The sequence below is a fragment of the Equus caballus genome, chromosome 3 (genome assembly GCF_041296265.1).
Source record: "Equus caballus isolate H_3958 breed thoroughbred chromosome 3, TB-T2T, whole genome shotgun sequence".
Taxonomy (NCBI): Eukaryota; Metazoa; Chordata; class Mammalia; order Perissodactyla; family Equidae; genus Equus; species Equus caballus.
The window spans coordinates 41699314-41722906 of record NC_091686.1 but is presented as its reverse complement, the minus strand read 5'-3'; the positions used below and the strand labels follow the sequence as shown (position 1 = coordinate 41722906).

General features: G+C 45.1%; 1 protein-coding gene and 2 long non-coding RNA genes across 3 annotated transcripts in view; 2 read left to right on the top strand and 1 right to left on the bottom strand.

The window, feature by feature from the left end:
- LOC102148720 (uncharacterized) overlaps positions 1-229 on the top strand; it is a 63672-nt gene extending 63443 nt beyond the window's left edge. Inside the window, exon 10 of the long non-coding RNA XR_011436999.1 lies at positions 167-229. This is a non-coding gene — a long non-coding RNA (uncharacterized lncRNA). The remainder of the gene's footprint in view (positions 1-166) is intronic.
- A 676-nt stretch (positions 230-905) lies between these two features.
- LOC138923426 (heparan sulfate glucosamine 3-O-sulfotransferase 4-like) lies at positions 906-22744 on the top strand. The gene is made up of 4 exons (XM_070262183.1): positions 906-1557; positions 20139-20152; positions 21046-21460; positions 22551-22744. The coding sequence occupies exons 1-3, from the start codon at positions 1039-1041 to the stop codon at positions 21278-21280; spliced, it is 768 nt and encodes a 255-aa protein (XP_070118284.1). The 5' UTR covers positions 906-1038; the 3' UTR covers positions 21281-21460; positions 22551-22744.
- On the bottom strand, positions 13298-15221 carry LOC138923427 (uncharacterized). Its single transcript, XR_011437002.1, has 2 exons — positions 15083-15221; positions 13298-13336 (listed from the first exon to the last, which is right to left on the bottom strand). It is a non-coding gene; the product is annotated as an uncharacterized lncRNA (long non-coding RNA).
- Positions 22745-23593: the final 849 nt, after the last annotated feature.

The window sequence follows — 23593 nt, the reverse complement described above, 5'->3', positions numbered from 1 at the left end:
AAGATGGAAGTTGGGATGGGAAACCTGGTACGGACAAGAAATTCCTCCTGGGTCAAAGGCAGGACGATGTCCAGGGAGGGAGAAGGGCGGGTCACGGATGGACCGAGTTTGCCTGGAGTCCCATGAGAAAAGGGGAAGCGAGAGCTCACCACCTTGTGGCCCCAAGCTTCCTGTTGGGCGGCACTGGAGGCAGGCGTCGGGCTCTAAGTCCCTGAAAGTATCTGGAGAGAGAAGGAGAAATTGGCGTCCCAGGCTCCCAGGGGAGGGGAAGCACGCGGGGTTGGGCGGGGAACCTCTCCAGCATGAATGTGGTGAGGGGCGGGGGGTGGGCGGGGGAGGGGGTACGATCTCCGCTTTGCCGGGTGCCCCAGGCGTAGCGCACGCCTCTGTTCCGCGTCCCCCTCCGCAGGCGCACGCGAGGCGCACTCCCCCTTCCCTCGGCGGCGCGGACCGCGCGCCCGGGCCCCTCCGCCTCCCCTCCGCCTCCCCTCCGCGCCTCTCTCTCCCCGCAGAAAGTTAGCAGCGGAGAAGGAACTCGGGGCTGCAACAGGGCGCGGCGGCGGCGGCAGAGGCTGAAGCAGGAGCCGCGTCGGAGCCGGGGAAGCGGGGGCGCTGCAGACGGAGCAGGTGCAGCCGGTGGGTCCGCGCGTCCCCCTCGGTCCCCTTGCCGGAGGCTGAGGGAGGTGGTGGGGGGTCACCCGGACTGCGCGGGAAGAGTGGGGAGGGGGATCATGCAGCCGGGCTCTTCCCCGGCGCAGCGAGACAGCGGCCAGGGCCGGGGGTGCAGTGGCGTCGCTTCATGCAGCCTGGGCGGGCGGGGGCGCTGGCGGCGGCTGAAACCATGTCCGGGCAGCGCCGGGGTCTGCCGCCGCGAGCCCGGGGCCGCGATGACCCCGTGGCCCGCACCTCCTCCGCCTCCACCTCTGGCCGCGCCGCCGCCGCCTGGCGCGCAAGCTGCTTTTTCTCTGCGCCTTGTCCCTGTCTGTCACCTACCTGTGCTACAGCCTCCTGGGCGGCTCGGGCACCCTGCAGTTCCCCATGGTGCTGCAGGAGCCGCCCAGCCCGCCGCCACCCTCTCTACTACCGCCCCCCGTGCGCCTCGGCACCCCCTCGCAGCCGTCCGCGCCGCCGCCGGACAACGCGAGCCGCGGGGAGCCCCCGGAGCCCTCCAAGCAGCCCCCTGCCCCCGTGGCCGACGGCTGGGGGCTGGCGAGCGGCAGCGGGGGCGCTCGGGACACCTGGCTCCGGATCCCGGTGGCCCCTGTCGAGATGATCACGGCGCAGAGCGCGCTGCTGGAGAGGGTAGCGCAGGAGTCCAGCACCACCCACGACGAGCTCGCAGGCCGGAGAGCGGTCAATGGGAGCAGCGAGAGGGTTGGCGCCCTCAGCACCCCCAACTATGGGGAGAAGAAGCTGCCACAGGCCCTCATCATTGGGGTCAAGAAAGGAGGCACCCGCGCGGCTGGAGGCGATCCGAGTCCACCCGGAGGTGTGGGCGGTGGGCATAGAGCCGCGCTTCTTCGACAGGAACTACGAAAAGGGGCTAGAGTGGTACAGGTAGGACTCTGGGCTCGGCGCAGGGGATAGATGCGTGGGGAAGACCCAGAGGGAAAGCTGCGGCTTCCCACGCCCTTCGACATCCAGGCACCTCTCCGAGAGCCCTTCGCCCCAAGAGGCCTCTGCGGACCCTGGCGGGGCTGCTCGGGGGAGCGCGGAGAGGGCTGGAGGCTGGCCAGGGATCGCTGTATTTCAGGGCTAGGGGAGCTGGTGTCACACTGCCCTGCCTGCCTCAGTCCCCTCACCCAGGGAGGTGCTTTCTGAAGCTGCCTAGCTCCATGCCTGGTAATCCCCAGCCCAGGTGCCCGCGGGGTGTTTCCCAGCCCAGGCTCTTGTAGGGCTCTGCTCTGCTGCTTTGGGGACGCTAAGGCATGAAGCAGGATAGCTAGATTGACTGAAGGGCTTTGAGTTCTCCTGGAATCTCTCAAAATCGCCCTCAAATGTATTTGCGTGTCTGGAATCCGACTTTAGTATTTTCAGGTTAGAGCAAAATGAACAGGGAATGGTTAAAAAGATGACGCTGGTGAGTTTTGGCTTGGTAGAAAAGACTGAGGATGTTCCCCATCTCCAGGACTTTCTATCCCCAGGTGGCTGCAGGAACCCTGGGTTGATTTTGCATCAGGAGCATCAAGGTCTGCACGACAGTCGGTGCCCTAAGAGTTTTTACATCCTGCACCCCTGCCCTTTCTAACCGGCGCCTCCTTCGCAACAGATGTTCATCTCCCTTCTCTTCCACAGTCTCCTAGCGATGAGGGAAAGGAGACGAGAGTAGAAAGTTAAGTGCAGGTAAAATAAATTAGTAATCCGGCTTTCTTGCCAGCCATAACATTTAAAAAACACTGGAGCAGATGCCCCAAAGGCAAACATCCTTTGCTCCCCCCCCACCTTTTATCTCTTTCTGGAAAACATCTGGATGGCTGGTCCCATCTCTGTTGCATCTCAGTAATTAATTGGAGTTGTCAGCCAAACACAGGTTTTGTCAGCTAAAGTGATATTATCATCTTCACAAGGCCAATAGGTAAAATAAGGATTGTTTTCCTGACAAGGTGCCTTGCTGTTGAAGAGATGTGCTTTCTAAGTTTAAATTACAGCCTGCAAGAGTTTTAGAAATAACCTAACTTCAGAAATATATAGTGTGTATTATATAATAATATATATTACTATATGTGTGTATTATGTAATATATATTATATATGAATATATAATATGTATTGATTGATTTCTTCCACTTTAAAAAATACGCCTTATGCTTTCAAAGCTTGAGAGAAGTACATTTAGGCATAAACATTCCAGCCGGTTAAATGGAAACAGTAAACGTGTCTGTCAATATCTTGTCTGTTTCAACAGCGAGAACTAACTAATTGCAACATTTTAGGAGGCCTCAAACAGCCCCTTCCTATCAAAACAGAAGCCAGTCAATGCCTACTTGAACTGGAAAATCAGTATTTATAACATTGCAAGTCATGGCTTCCAGTTTGCGATTAGAATTACAAAAGGTGTTAGGAGGATTAATGCAACAACAGCAAACCAGAGAAAGGAGGAGATGTTTGGGAAGGTTTCGGTTGTTTAATGTTTGGTTGTAGGAATGTTCTGATTTCTGCTATGGGGTTCCTTCAGCCCTCTGAGGGTAACTGTGCTCTTTTCCAGTTCTAATTTCAAAGCTGTGTATCTTGTGAGAAGTGTCAGATGCCCTTTGGGGGAGAGGAAGGCCTGAAGATCAGACCTTTCCAACATGTGTTGTGTTGCTTTGTGGCAGCTGGAAATAGAGATGGGGTGTTTGATTCAGGTGACTTGAAGTTGATGTAGGGTGCATGGTGGAATGCGTGTCAGGAGGTCCCATCGTAGGGTCTGGAGAATTTTCTGAATGAAAGGATAGAAGATGCCAGATTTTCTCATGTTCTTAAATACTGCTGTTGGGAAAAGAAGGTATGAACCGGCCTCGCTGTCATGACATGGTTACTGAAGATGTCATTCCAGCTTTATGGTTCTCTCAGCCATCACTTGTGATATTTGGGGCATGGTGTCAATATTTGGTAGCCGCCGTATAACTGTTACGCTGAAGACACATGGATAGAGCTAGATTCCCTTGATCCTCACTTCAGAGGACCACATGGTATCTCTGTGTCCTCGATCTGCTACTCCAGAAACTCACCCATGCGAGACCCTTATGATGCTCAGTGGTGCCGATTGGAAGTGCTGGAGGAGAATCTCTCCAACATAGAGGGAATCATTAGCCACCCAAACCTGTCTGTTGAGAAGACTCCCAGAAACCCCTTGGACCCACAGTTGCTGAGTGTGCTGGGACTGGCCTTGGATAGCTCTCCAGCCTTACAAGGGACAGCAGTGTTTTGAGGACATTTGTGGGATTTTCATTAGCTCTGTCTCTCCTCTCTTTCTCCCATGTAGGAAGAGGGGATGACAACCTCACTCTGTTGTAGAAAAGGAAACAGTGGCATTGATTCAAACCAGTAAAAGACACCTCTTGGTTCCCTGGTACAACTCCGTCTTTTAAATGGTGACATCTGTACTTAAATGGTTCTACCAGGTATTCTGCCTGAAATCTTACTCTACTGTTTGAGTAGTTAGAGATCCACAGGTTAATTAAAGACTTTAATTTTCCCCCCATTTATTTGTTTTTGTATTTCTTTTTGTTTTTGGTGTGCTTACCAATAGCCTACTAATTCTGCAAGTGTTTCTGGTTGCTGTGTTTTCAGCAAGAGGGAGAGCAAGAAGAAATTAGGGCTGCTCCCAGCGCAGCTGGCTTTGGGTTTCCTCATATCCAACTAGGCAGCCCTAGCAGATTTATTTCTGGTGTCACTCCAGTTATGTTTAAATCTAGGTTTTGCTTTCTCTCATGCCATCAATCTAATGTGATTTAAAAACACATCTGAGATGAGACCATGTGCATTTGGTTTTCAGGGCAGGATAGACTGATGGATTAGGATGTGTGTGTTAAAGCTACGGAGAAGCAAGCCTCACTTGGTGGATGGACACAGGCCAATGATTAATAAGTGGGAGTAGGCTGAACCCTCCACTCCTTCCTCCCTTCACCCACCTCCCCCAAGTAAAAGGGTAAAGCCACAACACATCTTTCAGTATGAGCTGATACACAGTGACTGGGCAGAAAACTTAAACTGATCTAAGGGATGAGACCTTGTGGCAGGCCAGCTGGCTGCCACGGCAGAACTCATCAAAGTGACAGAGACGACTCGAGCTGTGGCCTCCCTCGTGGTTGACAGACTGTACAGTAACCACGACCGCTTTGCTTTGGAAACCACTCAGCTCCAGGGCAATGGGAAGTCACCCTCCATGGTTTCAAGTTGTCTTCATTGGGCCGCCAAAGAGGAATGTGCGAACTTAACCACTGCGCCACCAGGCCGGCCCCAAATTTATCTTTCTGAACAAAACAAAAATATTTCCATTGTTTACCTTCTTTACTGAAGCATACACCTGGCTTTTGTTGAATACAAAGATGTTTTCCTTATTAATTTTTAGTAGAATTTTGAACCCTTACAGACCTTAGTGAAAACTAAAAAGTAAGCAATTATGTACTATCTTTTATATTAGCATTCTAAGCGCTTTTTATAATTTCTAAAAACATGTTATTTCATAGTACAATCTTTAAAAGAATACAATATCTAAGCATATTTTAGTTTCTCTGTAATAAGAAGCCAAAAGTAGATAAACTTAGACGTGTTTAGTGACAATGTTTCAATAGGTTACTGTATTTGAAAATTACCCAGATATCTAAAGAGTTTTTTATCATTTAATTTCACCTGGCAAAACTTCAAAGTTTCAAGTTAGCAGAAATATTTTGGAAGTGATTTTAAATACACATGCCATAACACATAATTGTTAAAAATTTCACCGAACACTCTTATCTTTTTCGTGTCTATTTAGTTTACTTGTTCCCAATAATTATTTAGGTTGCCTGCAAAACTTCATGAGACATTAGACAAAATTAGCCATCATTTTCACTTATTACTTTGCTAACAAATTTGGAACAAGGATAACATGGGCTTATTTGACTAGTAAACCTAGGCTGCCTGTCTGCATCATATCCAATGTTGATAACTTTAAGGACATGCTTACTTTAATCAAACCAACAAACTTAACTAAGCTTCTCTTTACCAAAGATTATTTCATATCATGTTAACTTGAAAGACATTTGGGTGGTTTCTATTCCATCTAGAAATAATTTATGTAAGTGCTTACTTTAAACCAGCTGCATATAGTTCTTTAGAAATTATACCATCTGGAGATAAAATATTACACATATAGCACACATAGAGACAAAGAAAAACTCCACAGCTATTGTTTTAAAATTACAGCTATGAATCAGGTACAGTAATACAAAGCTCCCTGGCTATGAATCCAAGTTTTGTTTTAGGCCTTTTACTAATGTTTTGTGGAGAAGACACTCAAGATGCTAGATTTTTGGCTAAGCTGCTCTTATGGCCATTTTTCTTTCCTTCCTTTTTTACTTTTTTCCTCAGTCCTAGGAATTAATGATGGGCTAGATATTCCCTGGAGGGTTGGCAAGCTCTTTGAGGTAACTGAAATGGGTGGAACCTGAACTGTCTCTAGAGCTGCATTCCCAGTCTTGCAAGGATTTTTTTAAGGACAGTTGCTCTTGATTTCTGAGAAATTGGGTTGTACCTCAAATGACATTATAGGTTGATCTACCTGTCCAACTACATCACAAAGGCACAGAGAAACCACTCAAGTATTCTCCAAGATGGAGTTTCTGAGGCATAACTCATCCAATTGAAAGTGTTTCACCCAAGTGGTGAGTCTCCGGGGATGCTTGGGTTGTCCCCCATGATGGTAAAGCCAGTGTCAAACTGACAGTGGGCCTGGAGAAGGGTGCAGAGCCCAACTGCACGTGTCAGTATACTTATAAGATTTAGTCAAGTCCCATTCAACCTGGGCACTTAGTCCCTGAACCAGCACGAGGCAAGCCAGGGAGGCAAGAGCCAAAGGCTTGGAGAAAGCTGGGAGCTGGGGCTCCCAACGCCAGGGTTGAGAGTTAAGTCCCTGATAGAAAGTTTTTCAAGATTTTGATTTTTCAGAAGTTTCAGGTTCTGCTCAGGTCCAGCTGGAATTTAACCTTGACTTGGTGACAACAGAGGAGGGGATGAATGAGATAGACAACTAAGGGAAAGAGGTGACCAGGCCTCGCCCTCATGGCCTCTTCCCAAGGGTTATCAAGATAACATAACATGACAAACATCCCTACAGAAGTAGGGGGCCGGTGTGGAAAGGAAAGGGGCCGGTGGCTGGCTCCCTTGTGCCTCCCTTGTGCACAAACTAATAAACTTTTACTTTTCTACTCCCATTTGTTGTCTCTCTTGATTTCTATCCTGGGGGACAACAAGAACCCAGTGCGCTGGTAACAGCTTCAATAGTCATGCTCATGCCTCCCAGAGGAAAGTGGTCCCCAGCATTATTCACACATGGTATCTGGAAAGAATGAAAGAAGACAGAGGAGAGGCACTGGCATTTCTTGAACCCTTGTGATTGTGGTGGTGGTTGCTTTATAGATATGTTATCACATCGGGGTGTCATGATGAGGCTGTGAGTTAAACAGCAACAATCCTGGTTTACAGGTGGCTCCTGGAGGGTGAACCACTTGCTCAAGTTTGCTCGGCTGGTCATTGGTTGAGTTGACCACATCTGTCCAATTTCAGAGTGCTGGTTTCTTTCCCTGTACCACGCTGCCGCACAGAAAGTACTAGAATGTCTTTTCCTTCTTTCATTCTTCAAACATTCAATAACGTTTACCAGGTGCCCAGTACTGTTTTAGGTACTGAGGATAAAGTGGAGAACAAGACAGAGGGAGGACCTGTTCTTGTGGAAATGGCATCTTTTAGTAGGGTGGTAGAGGAGACAGCAAACAAACGAGTCTTTCTTTTAACCGTTTTAATGTGGCTATAGAAAACTTAAAATGACACTTGTGACTCCCATTGCATTTCCATTGGGCAGGGCTCCTGTAGAGCAGTGCTTTTTAAACGTGAAATGCACATGGATCACCTGCAGTGTTGTTAACATGCAGATTCTGATTCAGCAGGACTGGGGAGGGGCCTCAGACTCTGCATTTCTAACTTCCCAGTTGATGCTGATGCTGCTGATCCCTGAACCTCACTTTGAGAAGCAGGAGTCTAGAGAGTAATTGGGGGGGGGGGTGTGTGCATGCACAGATATTATTTTAAGTGAAATGGTTAGGGGAAACCTCTCTGTGGAGGTGATGTAAATGAAATGAAAGAGTAAGATCCTGCCATGTGAAGATCTAGGTGGAGAGGTTTCCAGTAGAGGGAACAGCAGGTACAAAGGCCCTGAGGTGGAAACAAGTCTCATGGGTTTACAAAAGCACAGTGTTTGGAGCTGGCTAAAACTGGGTTCATAACCTGGTTTTGCAACTTAATAGTTGGATGATCCTGGCTGGATAACCTATTTAAGGTCACTCGGTTTCAGGTTGTTGATCTGAGAGTAATTTCTTACTTGCAGGATTTTTGGAAGGAGTAAATGAAGTAAAAGTGAACGTATTTTCTAAACAAAAAGTGAGTATCCTAGAGCAGAAAACCAAATGGACCCAACTACTGGGTTTTTCCATTTCTCAAATCATTTTGGTCTCATATGCTTTACCTTCTATCACTGCTATCATACTACTGACTGAAGAGTCTCTTATTGGGAATATTTTTGGGAAAAGTCTAATAATGATTTGCTTTGCAATCTACATCTTCTTAATGTCTTAAACAAAGGGTCAGCAACTCAGATGCCTTCTGGGCCCACAGCGATTATATAAATGAATGAAATAGACCAGGTGGGGAGAAACTGGGACGCACATTCTCTGCCTAAACCGGCAGCCACTGCTCCGTTCCAGCTACTCTTTTCCACGTGCAAATGTGGCGTCAGGGTTATCAGATCTTCCACTTAGTAAGAGAAACTGCAAAGCCAGGTTTAGACGTGAAATTGTCTGGTTCTTAATGTTGGCAACAGATCGAAATTTCTTCAAAGCGTGGTGTGGGCCAGGACTGCGGACAAACAAAACCCACCTGTGGGCTGGATACAGCCAGCCGGCCACCAGTCTGTGACTCTGGCTTAAACTCATTTCAGAAAGTAATTGGCACACCCGTACCCTTTGTAGTTGTCAGAATTATGGCTTCCATGTGCTATTTTAATTTAGTTTTTTTTCCCCTCTTACAGATTTTGCAACAGCGTGGGGGAAATACTCCCAGATATATTGCAACCCCAACAAAAGGAGCCCGATAGAAACAGAAGCATTGAGGCAGAAAAAGACAATTCACAAATAACTATCTCATTTCTTCCCAATGAACATTTTCTTGAAGGCAGGAAAATTCTCAGCTGTTCACTCATGAATCAGGAGTCCCATATTTGATCCATATAAACTACTTATAAAACAGATTCTGGTCAGGTGGACTGAGTATGACATGAGAGTTAGAAAAACTGGGTCTGGTTTTGCTTTGCCAGATAGTTTTATTTGATGCCAGGTTACTTAATATTAATCTGTTTCTTTCTTTCGTTTTTTTAAATCTGTTTCTTATCTCATGAGGTTACATTGTCTCCATAGGGTCCATGCACCCACTATAATACTATGGTTCTAGAACAAACCTCTGTTAGACCCTTCAGAGGAAGGAAGAGAGCAGTTAGAGGCAACATTGTTTGGTGCCTGTTTTTGTATCTCTGAGTCAGAATCCACTGCATCCTCTTTGTGTGACCCTGGACAAGTTACTTAATATCACCAAGCCTCAATTTCTTCATCTGCAGAATGGGCTCAATATGACTGATTTGCAAGGGATTATGTGAGGATGAACTGAAATGGCATTTAAAGTGCCCCCACGCAGAGTATGTGACATAAATTTCTTCCTCCTCTTCTCTCCCCTTTGTCTAATTTTCCTTTGCTTTTCTTCTTCATTTTTCTTAGTTCCTTCCTTCTATCCTGCCTATCAGTATGGAAGGCCCAACAGAGAAAGCTGTAATGCATTTTTCATTAGGATATCATCTTTTATTTCAAGATTATGTCTGAATGAGGGATTTCAAGCCCTTAAGCAGCTCTTAAGTAGCTCTCCAGAGAATAATGCAAACCAGATTCCAGAATTTGGTCTACTGTAACTTGAGCCAAAGGAGGAGAAGAGTCTGATTTCCTGGGGTACCTGCAGCCAGCCTTCTCCACTAAGGGGACGGGGTATGGAAGGGGGCAGGCTCTGCAGGCTTTCCTGCTGATGTTTTCTTGAGCCCACAGTAGGAATGGAGGCCGCCTGCCCTGGAGAGGGACTGAGGCATTTAGAATGCCGAGGGCATGCTTTGCCTTCCATTTTTCTGCAGAGCTGAAGGCATTTGAGAAGGTAGGACTGTTCTAGAAGACCCTGCCAAACTCCCATTTGAGATCAAACTATGTTTGAAATCAAACTATGATGAGATTTGGCCAATTTCACTGGTGTTCCCCAGACATCATAACATGATTTAATTATTTTTACATTTGTAAGTCATACCAGGCATTTTTCATTTTAAATTGAGTCAGGAGAGGGGCCTTGAGACTTTAGGTGAATGAGAGATTGCTAGGGTTGTACGTTAGAAAGTTTTCAAGGTTTTGGGTTTGCATAATGGATGGTATCTCTGAAACGGATTGAACCACTGCCCTGTTCAAGTCATCTCTTGATTCCATTGGTTTCTGTGGTTTGACAAGCTCCTCTATAACTGCCTTGGGAATTTCAATCTAAAATTATAATTCACTAAATCAGCTTTTCAGCCCATTTGCCATGAATTAAAAGCAGGCGCTTGATTTTTTTTTTCCTTAACACTCACTAGTTAGGGTTGCTGTTGTCCGCAGCCGCAAAGGGTGAGGAATGATAGGTACCGCCAAGGCTATTTGGTTGTTTGAGCAATCAGAGTTTATTGATAAAGGGAAAGAGAACAAGGAGCGGGGATAAAGAGGAACAGAAGAAGGAGCGGGGAAGCACACAGCAAATTAGTACTTACAACATCCACACCACAATCAGCCAGGAAGTCCCAATAGTTTGTACGGCGGGCGGATTTGCCTACAAAAGACACACACAGAGTTACAAAATCAAATAAAAGATTAACGAAAACATCTGCAATAGAAAGGTTGACAAGGGACCTTCATCAAAGAACATATCTTTATGTCATAAAGGGTTCCTATAAATTGAAAAGAAAAGGAAGCAATTCAACTGGGAAAAAAAGGGCAAAGGAAATAAAAAAGGAAATTTACAAAGTCATCCCAACAGCCATGTAGGGGCACTACCCTGAGTGCCCTTTAAGAGCCATGTGTCGTCCTGGGCAGGATGCCAACCATCTGGACAGGACGCCCAGCTGCTGAAATTTGTAAGGATCCCAAGCCTGGCCAGCCTGGATCTTACTTTATCTCACTCAAAGACCATCATGTCTTAAAGAAACACAGAGCCCCTCCACATGAACTACTGTTCCTGGGAATGCTGGCCGTAACAGGGACAGCTCCTCTTGGCAAGCATATAGCCTTTGTGCCCCTTCCTATAGAAGCAACCCCCTCCCGACCTGAGGTAGCAGGTGCACACTTCCATCTAGCCGGCCACCACTGGACATTCCCTGTAAGTAACTCCTAATAAACCCCTATGTGTTGTTTGCCATCTCCAGGTCTTTTCTTTGGTCTGTCTGCAGCCTATCCCACACCGCTCACCCAACTGGGCATGGGGCCAGACAGGCCAATAAAACTAAGGAAAGATACTCCAGCCACCTCACTAGCCTTCAAAGTGATAGAAAGCTTTAAAATAATAGGACATCATTTCAGCCTATCAGATTGGTAGAAATTTTAGAAAATAACAATACCCAGTGTAAGTGAGGGTGTAGGGAAAGAGAATCTTGACCCACCTTTGTGAAAGTAGGAATTCATAAAGAGGTCTTGAAGAACAGTTGGGCAGTAGCTAAAATTCATAATGGCCAATTCTTTGAGCAAACAGTTCCTGCAGATATGCACGTATACATACGTTTCCTACAATCCTGTTTAATACAAAAACATGAAAAAGACAGCAATCTAAATGACTATCAGTAGGAAAGAGATTAAATGGAATTTCCACGCAAAGGAGTACTATAAAGCCATTAGAAATAATGAAGTAGATTCCTACAGGCCGACATGAAAAGACAGCCATGATTTACTGGGTATGAAAAAAAGCAAGTTGCAAAACAGTATGTATAAATTATTCACTGTTAATTAAAGTTCCATGTAATCTATAATTCAACAAATACACAGTGAACTACAACATATATTTATTCGACGTGTATATACATTCATTCAAAAAAGGAGTACTGAACCTCTTTTGTGCCAGGCCCTGGGTTGCATTTAAGTGTGCATCTATTTACCTGTCTCTGGGTATACTGCTCATCTGTAGGAGAACACACTGAATAGTGGTTATCTTCTGGGGGTGGGTGAGATTATGGAGGGTCTTTACTGTCTATTTCATATATTTCTACATTATTTCATCCAAAGGAACTCAAAGTATTAGATCTTTTGTTACAGATAACCATTCTGACACAAATATTAACCAAATATGTAGAAAATGATAGCAAAAGTGTGGAAAAGCAAAGAGGCCAGCAAACGGCAAAGCCTGAATAGGTTCTACTTCCAACTGTATGAGGGAAACCAAGGATGGGGGAGATGTTTTCTGTACAAACTTAATTGTGAATGTGATTAGCAGAAGGAAAGAAGGACTGAAGCACTGTGGCTGTGTGTAAAAGGCAGCTTATCGAGCTGTGATGTTCCTGATGTTATTGTGTTGACCATCCGAGAAGACCATCCTCTCTAAGCATGTTTTCTGACCTGATTTTTTTTTTTTTTTGAGGAAGATTAGCCCTGAGCTAACTACTGCCAATGCTCCTCTTTTTGCTGAGGAAGATTGGCCCTGAGCTAACATCCGTGTCCATCTTCCTCTACTTTATACGTGGGACGCCTACCACAGCATGGCTTGCCAAGAGGTGCCACATCCGCACCCGGGATCGGAACCGGCGAACCCCGGGCCGCCGAGAATATGCGCACTTAACCCCTGCGCCACCGGGCCAGCCCTGATCTGAATTATTAATAACCCCATTGATCTTCTCTCTGTCAGACAAAGACTGAAAATGATGGCAGATTCTGGAAGAGGTTTACCATAAGTTGAAAGGCTTAGAAATGAGGAAGTGTTGTTGGAAACACTCATAATTAAAACTTGAGGGGAAAAGTTGACTGCAGGGGCTGAGGAGGTAACAGAAGTGAGGGAAGTAGGTAAAGTATAAGACAACGGGGAGGGGTGAGGACAGAAGTGGAGAATGCACGACCCCTCCCAACGAGGCGGCCGCTGCTCAATTATTGCCACGTAGGAGTTCGGGTCTAATGTTGCCAGATGTAACTTTTCCAAGGAAAGCTGGAAATCAAGATTCTCATGGAAAATCTCCTGTTTTTGAAATGCTGGCAGCTAATTTAAATTTTTTTAAAAAGATTTAAGATTGGGGACCTGTGGACATTTAAGAAGAGTCATACGAGCAATTGTTCTAAATTCCTCCATGATAACTGCAATAAAAGTCTAAATGTATCAGCAGAAGCACATGCTGTATGACATCGTGTATGCACACACATGCCCACAGATACAGACCATCTTTAAGAAGGAAAGGGGGGAAAGCCAAAACAGTTACATAGTCCGTACTGTATCACTTAGGTCAAGGATACTTACCCATTTGAAGTGTCTCCTCTGAATGTAAGTCTAAATTGGTTTTTGATAGGAGAGACTTGAATCTATGGGAAGATGGGAGAGAGAAGGCTAAGTCAAGCAGCTCATTTACTCTAAAAATGCAGAGGCCCACTACAGAGATGGGACTTGTATACTGCTACTGTTCAAAGCAAGGGCCACTACAGAAGGCCTTCTGTTTAATTACATTTGACCACGTACAGCAAAAATCCAGCAGATACAGCTCTCGGGTTAGGTCAGCTAAGCATTACACTCAGAATTTGATGTCAAATTGCAAACTGATCATGAAATACTTAGAAATAGCTACAGATAGGCTAGCACGCATTTTCCAAATGTTCCAGCGTTTTTCAGGTCATCCCAAGTTTCTTGCCTCTTCTCAAACAAAATTTTTAAGATAGCTATTGTTTCTCACAGATAACAAAAATTGACTTTCACTCAGACCTAAAGTTCAGTAACATTTATGTGATAACTCCCTCAATGAAGAATATGTAAAAAATCAGAAATCCGAGAGCCAAATTCATTATACCAATAACCATACACAAACGCCACTGCGTTTTTCACCCCAGGAAACCGTGTCTGGCCTTGATTTAGAGCCTACTTACTCTTACTTCACTCAGAGTTTTAACAAGCTTAGTAGTACTTTGCAGTTCCCAGAGCATCAGAATTGCCATATATCATCCAAAAAGCCTATTTAATGTAAAATGCAATTTTATATTTGGAAAGGGTAAAAAACTTATTTTCCTAGGATAAACTAGAAAAGAAAAAACATTTCCAGTTTGTGAGGATTAGACATCTCTAAAGGACAGGTAGAAACTTTTGCGTTTATTAAAATGTTGTTTAAATATAAGAATTAGAATTTTATTTAAATAATTTTAAAAGGAGAGAGTACAGGTTAAAACTAAGTCACACACCACATAATGACGTTTCAGTCAACCACAGACCACATACGTGCTAGTGGTCCTTCAATATTAGCACCATATAGCCCAGATGTATAGTAGGCTACACCATCTGGGACTGTGTAAGTGTAATCCACGACGTTCACACGACACTGAAATCACCTAGCAATGCATTTCTCAGAACGCATCCCTGTTACTGTTAGGGGACACACGACTGTACTGAGAAACCTTGACCTTGGGCTTGAAGTCAGGGTTTAAAGCTCAGCTCCACCCCTTCCTAGCCAGGTGACTTTAGGCAAATTAACTTAACTTCCTTGAGCCTCAGTTTCCTCATCTGTAAGAAGGGGCTAATAATAGCACTAATTCATGAGTCTGGTCTGAGGATTGAATGAGACAATCCAAGTGAAGCATTTAACACGGAAAGCTCTCGGCAAAGATGAGCAAACTCATCATCTACAACTTTGCTAACTCCTTGAAACCTCGACTCAGAATGGCCCCCACATATATATAATAAATGATTAAGTTCAGTTTCCCATTCATTCATTCATTCAAAAAATATTTACTACATATCTTTTCTGGACCAGGTACCTTTCTGTGCCCTGGGATAAAGAAGTAAACAAAATACACATTATGTGAATTTTAATTCAGATTACTAAACTATGATAGGTCACTTTTTAAGTGTTCAGAGAAGTTACATGAATGGAGAGAAGAGTCACAAGGGAGGGTATTTTTCATTTTGCAGACTGCAAGACACACTGGAATGAGGGTCTCGGGGCAAGAAAGCAAGTGAGGAGAGCAGGGCCCTAAAATGAGGTCTCTGGCACTCAGACCTGCTGTCTACTGAAGGCTGGTTCTGAATTCTACCAGGCTCTCTCTTCTGGCCAAAGCCACACTTACTTGATGCTGTGTAGCTTTCTCGCGACTATCACCGGAAAGTCAACTTCAAAATATTTCCTTGGGAGAAGACCCTCATCCTGAGAAAAAACACAGTTATCTTTATAATTATTTATTCAGTCATATATTCACTGATCATCCTCACAGACCAAGTACCAAGGCCCGAGGAGCAATGGGGTATTTAAGGATTTTAAATCAGGGGATGATATGGTCAGAAATGCATTTTCTAAATTACTTTGGTCTCAGTATGAGGAACAGATGGCGCAAAAAATTAGGAGGTTACTGTGGTCACCTAGGCAAGAAGTAATGGGCAGCCAGAACTGGGGACGCGTCCACTGGGATGGAGTGGGGAGGAGCAGGAGGCACTCTGGACGTAGGATGTAACAGTAAGCAGCTTGAGACCAATTAGAGAGAGTCAGGAAATCAGTGTAGTGGGTATGGACAAGAATCTTTTGGATGAAATGAAATAAAATAGCAAATATCAGAAAGCATCACATGAGGTGAGGGTAAGTACTATTTTGTAATATATTTATTTTTTTCTCTGACAGTGGAGTATACTGGGGTGGTAAAGGACAGGGACTCTGCAGCCCGGGTGGACAGGGTTCAAATCCCAGCTCCACCACTTGTTCACTCTGAGGCCTTGGGAAAGTCACTAAACTCCCTGAGCCAAGGCTTCCTCATTTGAAAAGTAGAGAAAATGACGCCACCTCGTGGGGTTGTGAGGATTAATGAGGAAATACAGGAGTGAGAGAACAGGGCCTGCACCTAGTAAGCACGATGTGTGTGCCCTTATTATTTACAGACATCAGTACATAGATGTGGGTGCTAGATTGGGATATACATTTATTTTTTACTGTGAGCTGCAGTAAAAAAAAAAAACTGTGAACACCTCACACATAGAGACACACACACGGCCCTGCTTCCCCTTCTGCTTTCCCTAGCTGGGCTGGTACTATCCCCTCCTCCCCACAGTCACTCACTGGTCATCCTAGAATTCTCTCCATCTCCACCCTGTTTGATCAGTCACTCAGCCCTGCCTGCTGACTATCCTAGAATGCATCCTCTCCTCTTCCGCTCTGTCCCCAACTGCACAGACTCTAACAACATCCCTTTGTGATCTCTTTCAACGACACACTTCATGTTGCCTGCAGCAGCTCTTCCCACCTCTAAGATTGAGCTAAGATGCTGGGTGCTCCACAACCTGGCCCACCTGCCCACCTTCTGGCCTAGTACTCTTTTAACATCCCTGCTCCCATCTGTGCTTATATTCCAGAAATGCAGAACTACTTATTTAAAAAGAAAGTTGCTGATATCCAGAACCTGGTGGTGGTGTCAATAGAGGGTGGAATAAAGAAAAAGGAGGAATAAGGATGGCACCCTTGTTTCTGCCCTGAGCAACTGGGCAGGAGAGAGAACCATTTATATAGACAGTAGTAAGAGATGGAGAGCAGTATGGAGGGGCAGCAGACCCCCTGATGGGACAGCATGATGGGAATGGAAATCATGAGCAAGCATTTCCTAGTAGGAAGGTGACCCCTAAGGGCAAGTGTCAGAAATGTGAGATCCAGCTCCCCCACCCTATGCAGACACTAGTCCTCAGTTAAAGTCCTAGGGGATCTGGAGGGGTGGGGGAGGAGGAAGGAAGAGAGGGAGGGAGGGAGAGAGGGAAGGATGGGGCAAGAGAAAGAGAGAGAGAAGAGAGGAAGGAAAGGAAGGTACGAGGGGGGCAGTGGCGGAGGGTGGGGGGAGGAATAAACAAGACAGTTTCCTGACATCAGAGGAGCTCCGGCCTATCAGCAGAGTAGGGCTATGTAATCTATTTGAAGATCCGTGGAGGACGTGTTTAGAGGATGTGTGGAAATCGCACCTCCCACCTGGTGTGGTCCCCTGGCTGCACCAGCAGAGGCTTAGCTGCGAGTCAAGGCCTTCTGCTGCCACTGCTACATGAACTTGATCTGTATGACCTCAGGGGCCCAGGACTGGAGCGTTGAAGACTCCCATGTTCCAGCAGCGGGCAAGGGAGAGCCAGCCGGTATTGTCATAAAGAATAAGGAGTGAGTGAAACCCATTAAGGGGTTTCCTGACTTTCTCTAGGAAATTCTACGAGACCTTTCAAGAACTTTTACTCGCAGGGTATGGAAAGTTAAAGATAGTCTAAAATTCCAGAAGACAAAGAGAGCAATTAAAAGCAAATGAATGACAGATAGCATAGAGTCCTACAACTCAAATGGGTCTTCTGACTTTGTAAAGAGCTTTCCCTGCAGTAGCTCACTTGATCCTCCCAAGGATTCTGAATAAGAGGGCACTGTGGAAGGGAAGCTTCCAAAAGGCACACCTGGAGCTTTTAAGAAACAGACATCCTCTTTCTCGGCTTTCAGAAAAGGGCAAAATGGCTGTGGGAAGTGATACTTTCACTTTTTAGTCTGTGATTCTCTAGGCCCTTCTGACACTCCACTCCCAAGTAGCTCACACGTCTCAAGGAGGCAGGGGAGACACCCAAGACTGACTATAAGTACCAGAGGGCAGCCAGGAGCAGCCAGGAGGAAGGGTACCACTTAGTCTCAAAGCAGATCCAACATGGCCGACTGTTTCACAGGCCAGCAAAATTGACAATCCTTCCCCTATGTACTTGACCTTTCAGTTTGTAGAAACAGAATTCAAGAGACACCAAACAACTGAGGCCCCTTAAGAGTTTCACTCACTCCTTATTCTTTGTTTGTGACAATACCGGCTCTCCCTTGCCCTATTCTTGCCCGCTGCCCGAAGATGGGAGTCTTCAACCCTCCAGTCCTGGGCCCCTGAGATCATACAGACCAAACTCATATAGTAGTGACAGCAGAAAGCCTTGACTCACAGCTAAGCCTCTGCTGGGGCAGCCAGGGGACCATCCAAGGTGGGAGGTGCATGAGACAACAAGACCAACAGACAAGATTTTCCTCACTCTTTTATAGGAGCACATATATTTCTAAAACAGGGATTAGCAAATTTTCTGTAAAGAGTCAGAAATAAGTATTTTAGCCTGTGAAGGCCAGACGGTCTGTCATAACTGCTGAACTCCGCGGTCACAGTGCTAAAGCAGCCACAGAGAATATGGAAATAAATGGGAGTGGCTGCATCCCATAAAACTTGATTTCTAAAAATAGGTGGCAGGCTGGATTTGGCCCATGCAACCTCGGCTCCAAAAGAGCAAACATAATAATTGTTTTTCAAAAAAGGAGGAACTTTAGATTTTAAAAAATCCCTTCAGACCAATATGATTATCAAACAAAACAAAAAACTTCCACAAAAGACTTTCAGACCCTGTGCTACTCTCCTTCCTCACTACTGACAGACAGCCTTTTCCTTGGAAGGAGCACGTAAGCCTCTGTGTACCTTGCTCAGAAATAAAAATCTCACATTTATTAATTATCAACTCACTTGCAAGACGGGGAAAAAACCAAACCATGGGACCAGTCAAAAAGGTGTCAGGCCCAAAGGAGGGATTTCTCCAGCGGCCCCTGTGAACACTGACACTGCACATTCGCTTATGCTGCATTCTCTTCCAGTTCCTTCTGCTACACCATGGTCCCCGTGTTACACAGGCACAATCAACCTACAGAAAAGAACCCCTGGAACACCCACAGGGCTGTGTGTAGAGGAAAGGGGAAGGAGTCTGGAGTTCGATGAGCTGGGCTCCAATGTTTGTTCCACATTCCAGTGCCACCAGATATCCAATTTAGGGAAAGACACAAGCTCTCGTAGCCCCACTTTCCCCATCTGTGTAAAGCTCTCCCCTCTCACAGAGATCTCATGTTAATTCGTGAGGCCATGTATGTAAAAGCACCTCATAAATGTTAGTTATCTTATCCTAAATGAAGAATGCAGAGGCAAACCTTTAATACTAAGACCATGTTGATGCCACCGACTTCTCGCTTGAGTTAAGAGAAAGGCTGGGAGCTCTGATGACTAAAGGCCATCTTATCAGGTGAGCTGATTAGGGACAAAACAGATATGCAGGTCGGGTTATGCCCTCACACTCTAATTTATCTTGGTGTACATCTGGAGAAATCTGGGGAAATGCACATACCCATTACTGCCACATGACTGACCTGATAGAAGACCCTAAAAAAATCTGTACAAACCTACAAAAAAGAAAATACGATCAGTGGAATCTTCGTAGGGCAAAGGTTTGAAGGCAAAATTCCACCCCAGGAGTCAAAGCCCAGTGCTTTAGTCCTGCTTCTGCCAGTAATGAGACCCAAATTTCCTGTCCTGTGAATGCAATTACACCTGCTCTTGAATCCTAACAGAGCAGGTAAGGGATCAAATCACAGATTGGCTACAAAAGGGCTTTGTATCATATTATCATCGCCCAGAGAAATTTTACCTAAACGCTGCTATGCTGACAATAAAATCTTAGTTATTATCAAAATTACAAAGGCATGTTCTCTTTGTCTCAGCAGTTCCACTGGCAGAATTTTCTCTCCTGATATATTTCCACACATGCAGGGGGAAATATATACAAAGATTTTTTTTATAACCCTGTTTGTAACAGCAAAAGATGAGAAACAACCCACATATCCTTCACCAGGGCCCCGGTGAGATAAAGTATGGGGCTGATGGGGGTTGTGGGGGGGCTGTGCAAGCAGGTGGGGACAATGGTGGGAGACAGGCTGTCACTGCATCCCTTTTAATATAGTTTTAAAAGTTTTGAATATGGTGAAAATCTTCACAAAATCAAATTTAAACAACTGGGGAAAAAAGAGGGGGGGTATTAACTTACCTTTAATGTCCAGAAGGCGGTATCCATCCCAGCCCCCAGGTTTATAATTTGGCACTGACATTCTGTCTTCTGTAGAAATGCCTTTATAAGCTGCCTGATGCCATGGACACGAGCAAAATATCCTAACAGAGAGAGACAGAAACAAGCTGTCACTCAGCGATGAGAAATAATCCCTGCAAAGCTCTCTGCAGCAGGAGAGCCAAACAGAGCACTTCTGCCCTTCCTCGGGGTCAGCGGATTATCCGTGACTTTATAGGAGAAATAGCAAATTTTAAATTCTCTTCTTTTTTTTTTCAGCCGTTTGAACCAAAGTAAGTACAATCTATTTAATGGCAGAATTAACTATCCTAAGAAAAATAAAATGCACTATAATTTTACTTATGAAAGACAAGTATTTTACATGAAAACATCTGATCTAAATGTTCCTCTAGGAAGTGTGCCTTTTCATAGCTATAGTAAAAGCTACTTAGTTCTGTGGTAAAACTCGAAATTGCAAGGTCACATGGAAAATAATATTTTTAGGTCAGGATATTGGATGGATGAGTGTCGAAGCAAAGAAAGCCACACTTCTTATTGTGTTCCTGTCATCTCCACCCTGTATAGGTTAGAGCCTCGGTGTCTGTAACATGGCATCACAGATTGGGGGAGGAATGCTTGTCTAACAAATTGACTTGTTAAGCTCTGGGGTGGGGAGCTGGGCAAAGGAGATGAGAAATAAAGAAGAACAAAGGAAGATAAAGTCTGTCTGTGTTGTAAGGCTGGCTGCTCTAAGTGTGACTATTTTAAGAACAAAATTTGAGAGTGGCATTTAGAAACTTTTATTGTGGGGCTGGCCCTGTGGCTGAGTGGTTAAGTTCGCATGCTCTGCTTTGGCGGCCCAGGGTTTCACCGGTTTGGATCCTGGGTGTGGACATGGCACCACTCGTCAGGCCATGCTCAGGTGGCATCCCACGTAGCACAACCAGAGGCACAACTAGAATATACAACTAGGTACCGGGGGGCTTTGGGGAGAAGAAAAAAAAAAAAGAAGACTGGCAACACATGTTAGCGCAAGGTGCCAATCTTTAAAAAAAAAAAAGTTTTATTGCAATTTGACACAGGAATCTTATGCCTGTTGAATCTACTAATAAATAATTTGGGCTTGTATTTTGCATGTCTTATTCATTTTATTTTGCTAGTAAATCATTTTTATTGTATTTTACAGAAATGTCATCCACAATGGATTGGATATTGGGGAAAAGAGATCCTCACCACACACTGTTTGGGAAGCACTCTCCTATTGGGCTGCAGGTCCCCAGTACAGAGGCAAACCCAGGCAGAGGAAGAAGGAAGGAAGGAGGGCTGACATGCTGCCCGAAGCACAGAGTCAGGCGCCATGGTGCGTCCCTCTGCAGCATTCCGAAGGAAATGTGCCTCAAGAGCACAGGAGGGAGGCTTAAGGCCTCTTTGCCAGGCCTCGCCCAATCTTACGGATGCCTGGATTCACCCTCAGCTCAAAGGAAATACCGTGTCCTTATTCTCAGGAACCTCCACTTCAAAATTTCTTTGTATTTCTGAAAGAACCTACCTCAGGATCCATCCTTAGGGCCAAGATTTCCAGCACACACAGGAATTACCTGGTCAGTTTCTCAGCCTGGCTGAGGCTACGCCACACTCCTGTCTCAAATTCTGTGACTTCTTTGATGGAAATTATTTGCAGAGCCTAATACTGTTACTAACACTTTAATACGGCAGCAAAATAGACCATTCACAGTAAAATGGCTTTTAAACATATGAAAATGATCTTCAATCTTACCCGTAAATAGGAGGAATATAAAATAAAATTACTATAGCATTTTTCAAGTATCAGATTAACAGATTAAACAGTTCCATAATACACTGTGTTGGTGAGGATGTTGGGAAATTAGCACTCCGTAGACTAGTGGAGAGAGTGCACACCGGAACTCTCTAAGAATGAGTCCCTAAAACCTCAGGCCTCTCGGCTGATGAGGAGATCCTGGGAGGGGGATGGTCACTTGCCTCTGTTAATCTCAGGGGCCTTCCTCTCTTTAGACAGTCTCACAAAATGCTGGAGGTAAGGGTCATGCCAGTAGCCAATGCTTACTGCAAACCTGAAAGGGATGAAAAAGGAGGCAGATGAGTAGAGAACAGGTTCAGGCCAAGTTCCCAGGAGCCAGGTCAAGGATCCAGAGGAAAATTATCTCCCTCAAAAGGCCAATCAATGCACATAGAGTGCTCCTCTACAAATTTAAACACACTCATCCATCCATTTTTTATTCATATACATGCCCATCACGTTTCCCATAGTGGTCATTTCTTACCTCTCTCTTTCCTCATGTCGCTAATTCCTTTCTCAGAAGCCTAAACAGCAAATAACCTCCCCTCATACTTCACACAGATCACTTACAACTATTTACTTACTTAGCAAGCTCCCTGGCCAGATCTAGTCACATAACTCCACTCAACCAAAAGTTCTGGGTCCAGAGAAGGGAGACCCAGAAGTATCTGGCAAACATCATTACTAACTCCCTAAGTGCTTCTCCCAACTCTGTGCTAAGTGCCAGTCATTTCACGTCCCTTAAGGAGGTCATAGTGGAGAAACCAGGGGAAAGTAAACAAAACAGCTACAACCTGGCAAATGCTATGGTAGCCTAAACTCTCTCTCAGTGTACATTACAAGGAATTAAGGTTTTAGTGTTCCAAGCCTAGGAGCTGAAGCCCAGATTACCACTGGAAGTCTTCTGGCAACCATGAGTGGAACCAGCATCGGGACAACTGAGAAGTCATGGAAGGAACCTGGATCCCTAAGGCAATGCCACGCCACACCCCTGTGGACCTGGAGCCTGCTCTACCTCTCAACGGATAGTTTGTGAGATAATAAACGTCTTCACCATTTGAGTCAACTTGAGCCCGGCTTCTGTTACTTGCAGGCTGTAGCATCCTAAGTGATATCCCAAATAATACACCCATCTCCATGTTGCTTGATAAGTAAGCTGAAAATTAAGATATGGGTGTGTGCGCGTGCGCTCGCGTGTGTGTGTGTGTGTGTGTGTGTGTATGGGATCTCACCCAGCTGGATTCTGAGGCCCCAGAAGCAGATACTATATCTTTTCTTTCTATCTACTCACAAGGCTTGCTGCTGCCTTGACTGCAACAGGTGCTGACTTCCCTACAAACATGTCCCCCACAGTCTCTCCATCCATATTTGTACATCCATAGACACTCCTAAGGAAGCACATGTTCAGCTACTCGATGCAACAACTCAGCACAGAAACACACAAAGACTCACTAAAGGACACAATTTGCTATAAGCCCAGATGTCCAAGGAAAACAGCAGACCCACAAGTTTTACAGAGTAAACCTGCTCAGTTATCTAAAAGAGTGCTTTTCAAACAGTGAGCTGTTTTAATATGAAATCAGTTGAATACTATGCAAGTCTGCATTTAAAAAAACAAAGTAAAACGGAAAATATAAGCATGCATTACACATAGTAAGGGTTAAGACTGTTTTGTGAAGCTTTTGTTTCAAGCACGTGTTGGGGGTCTAAGTGCAATGAAATGTGTTTTCTCACTGTTGGTGGCCATGTGATGAACACTGATTTCAAAGGAATCCTCTGGTGCCATCTGGCGGTAAAAGCCATACCTGCAGTTGAGGCAGGAGTGGTAGAGCAGTGATGAGAACACAAACCAAACAGGTTAAGGGTAGGAAGCAGACTTAGAAATGATCTAGTCAACTCCAATATCCAGCGCAAG

What these genes read in the sequence shown, in the direction of transcription:
- LOC138923426 (XM_070262183.1), top strand. Translation starts at nt 1,039, where the DNA reads ATGGTGCTGCAGGAGCCGCCCAGCCCGCCGCCACCCTCTCTACTACCG.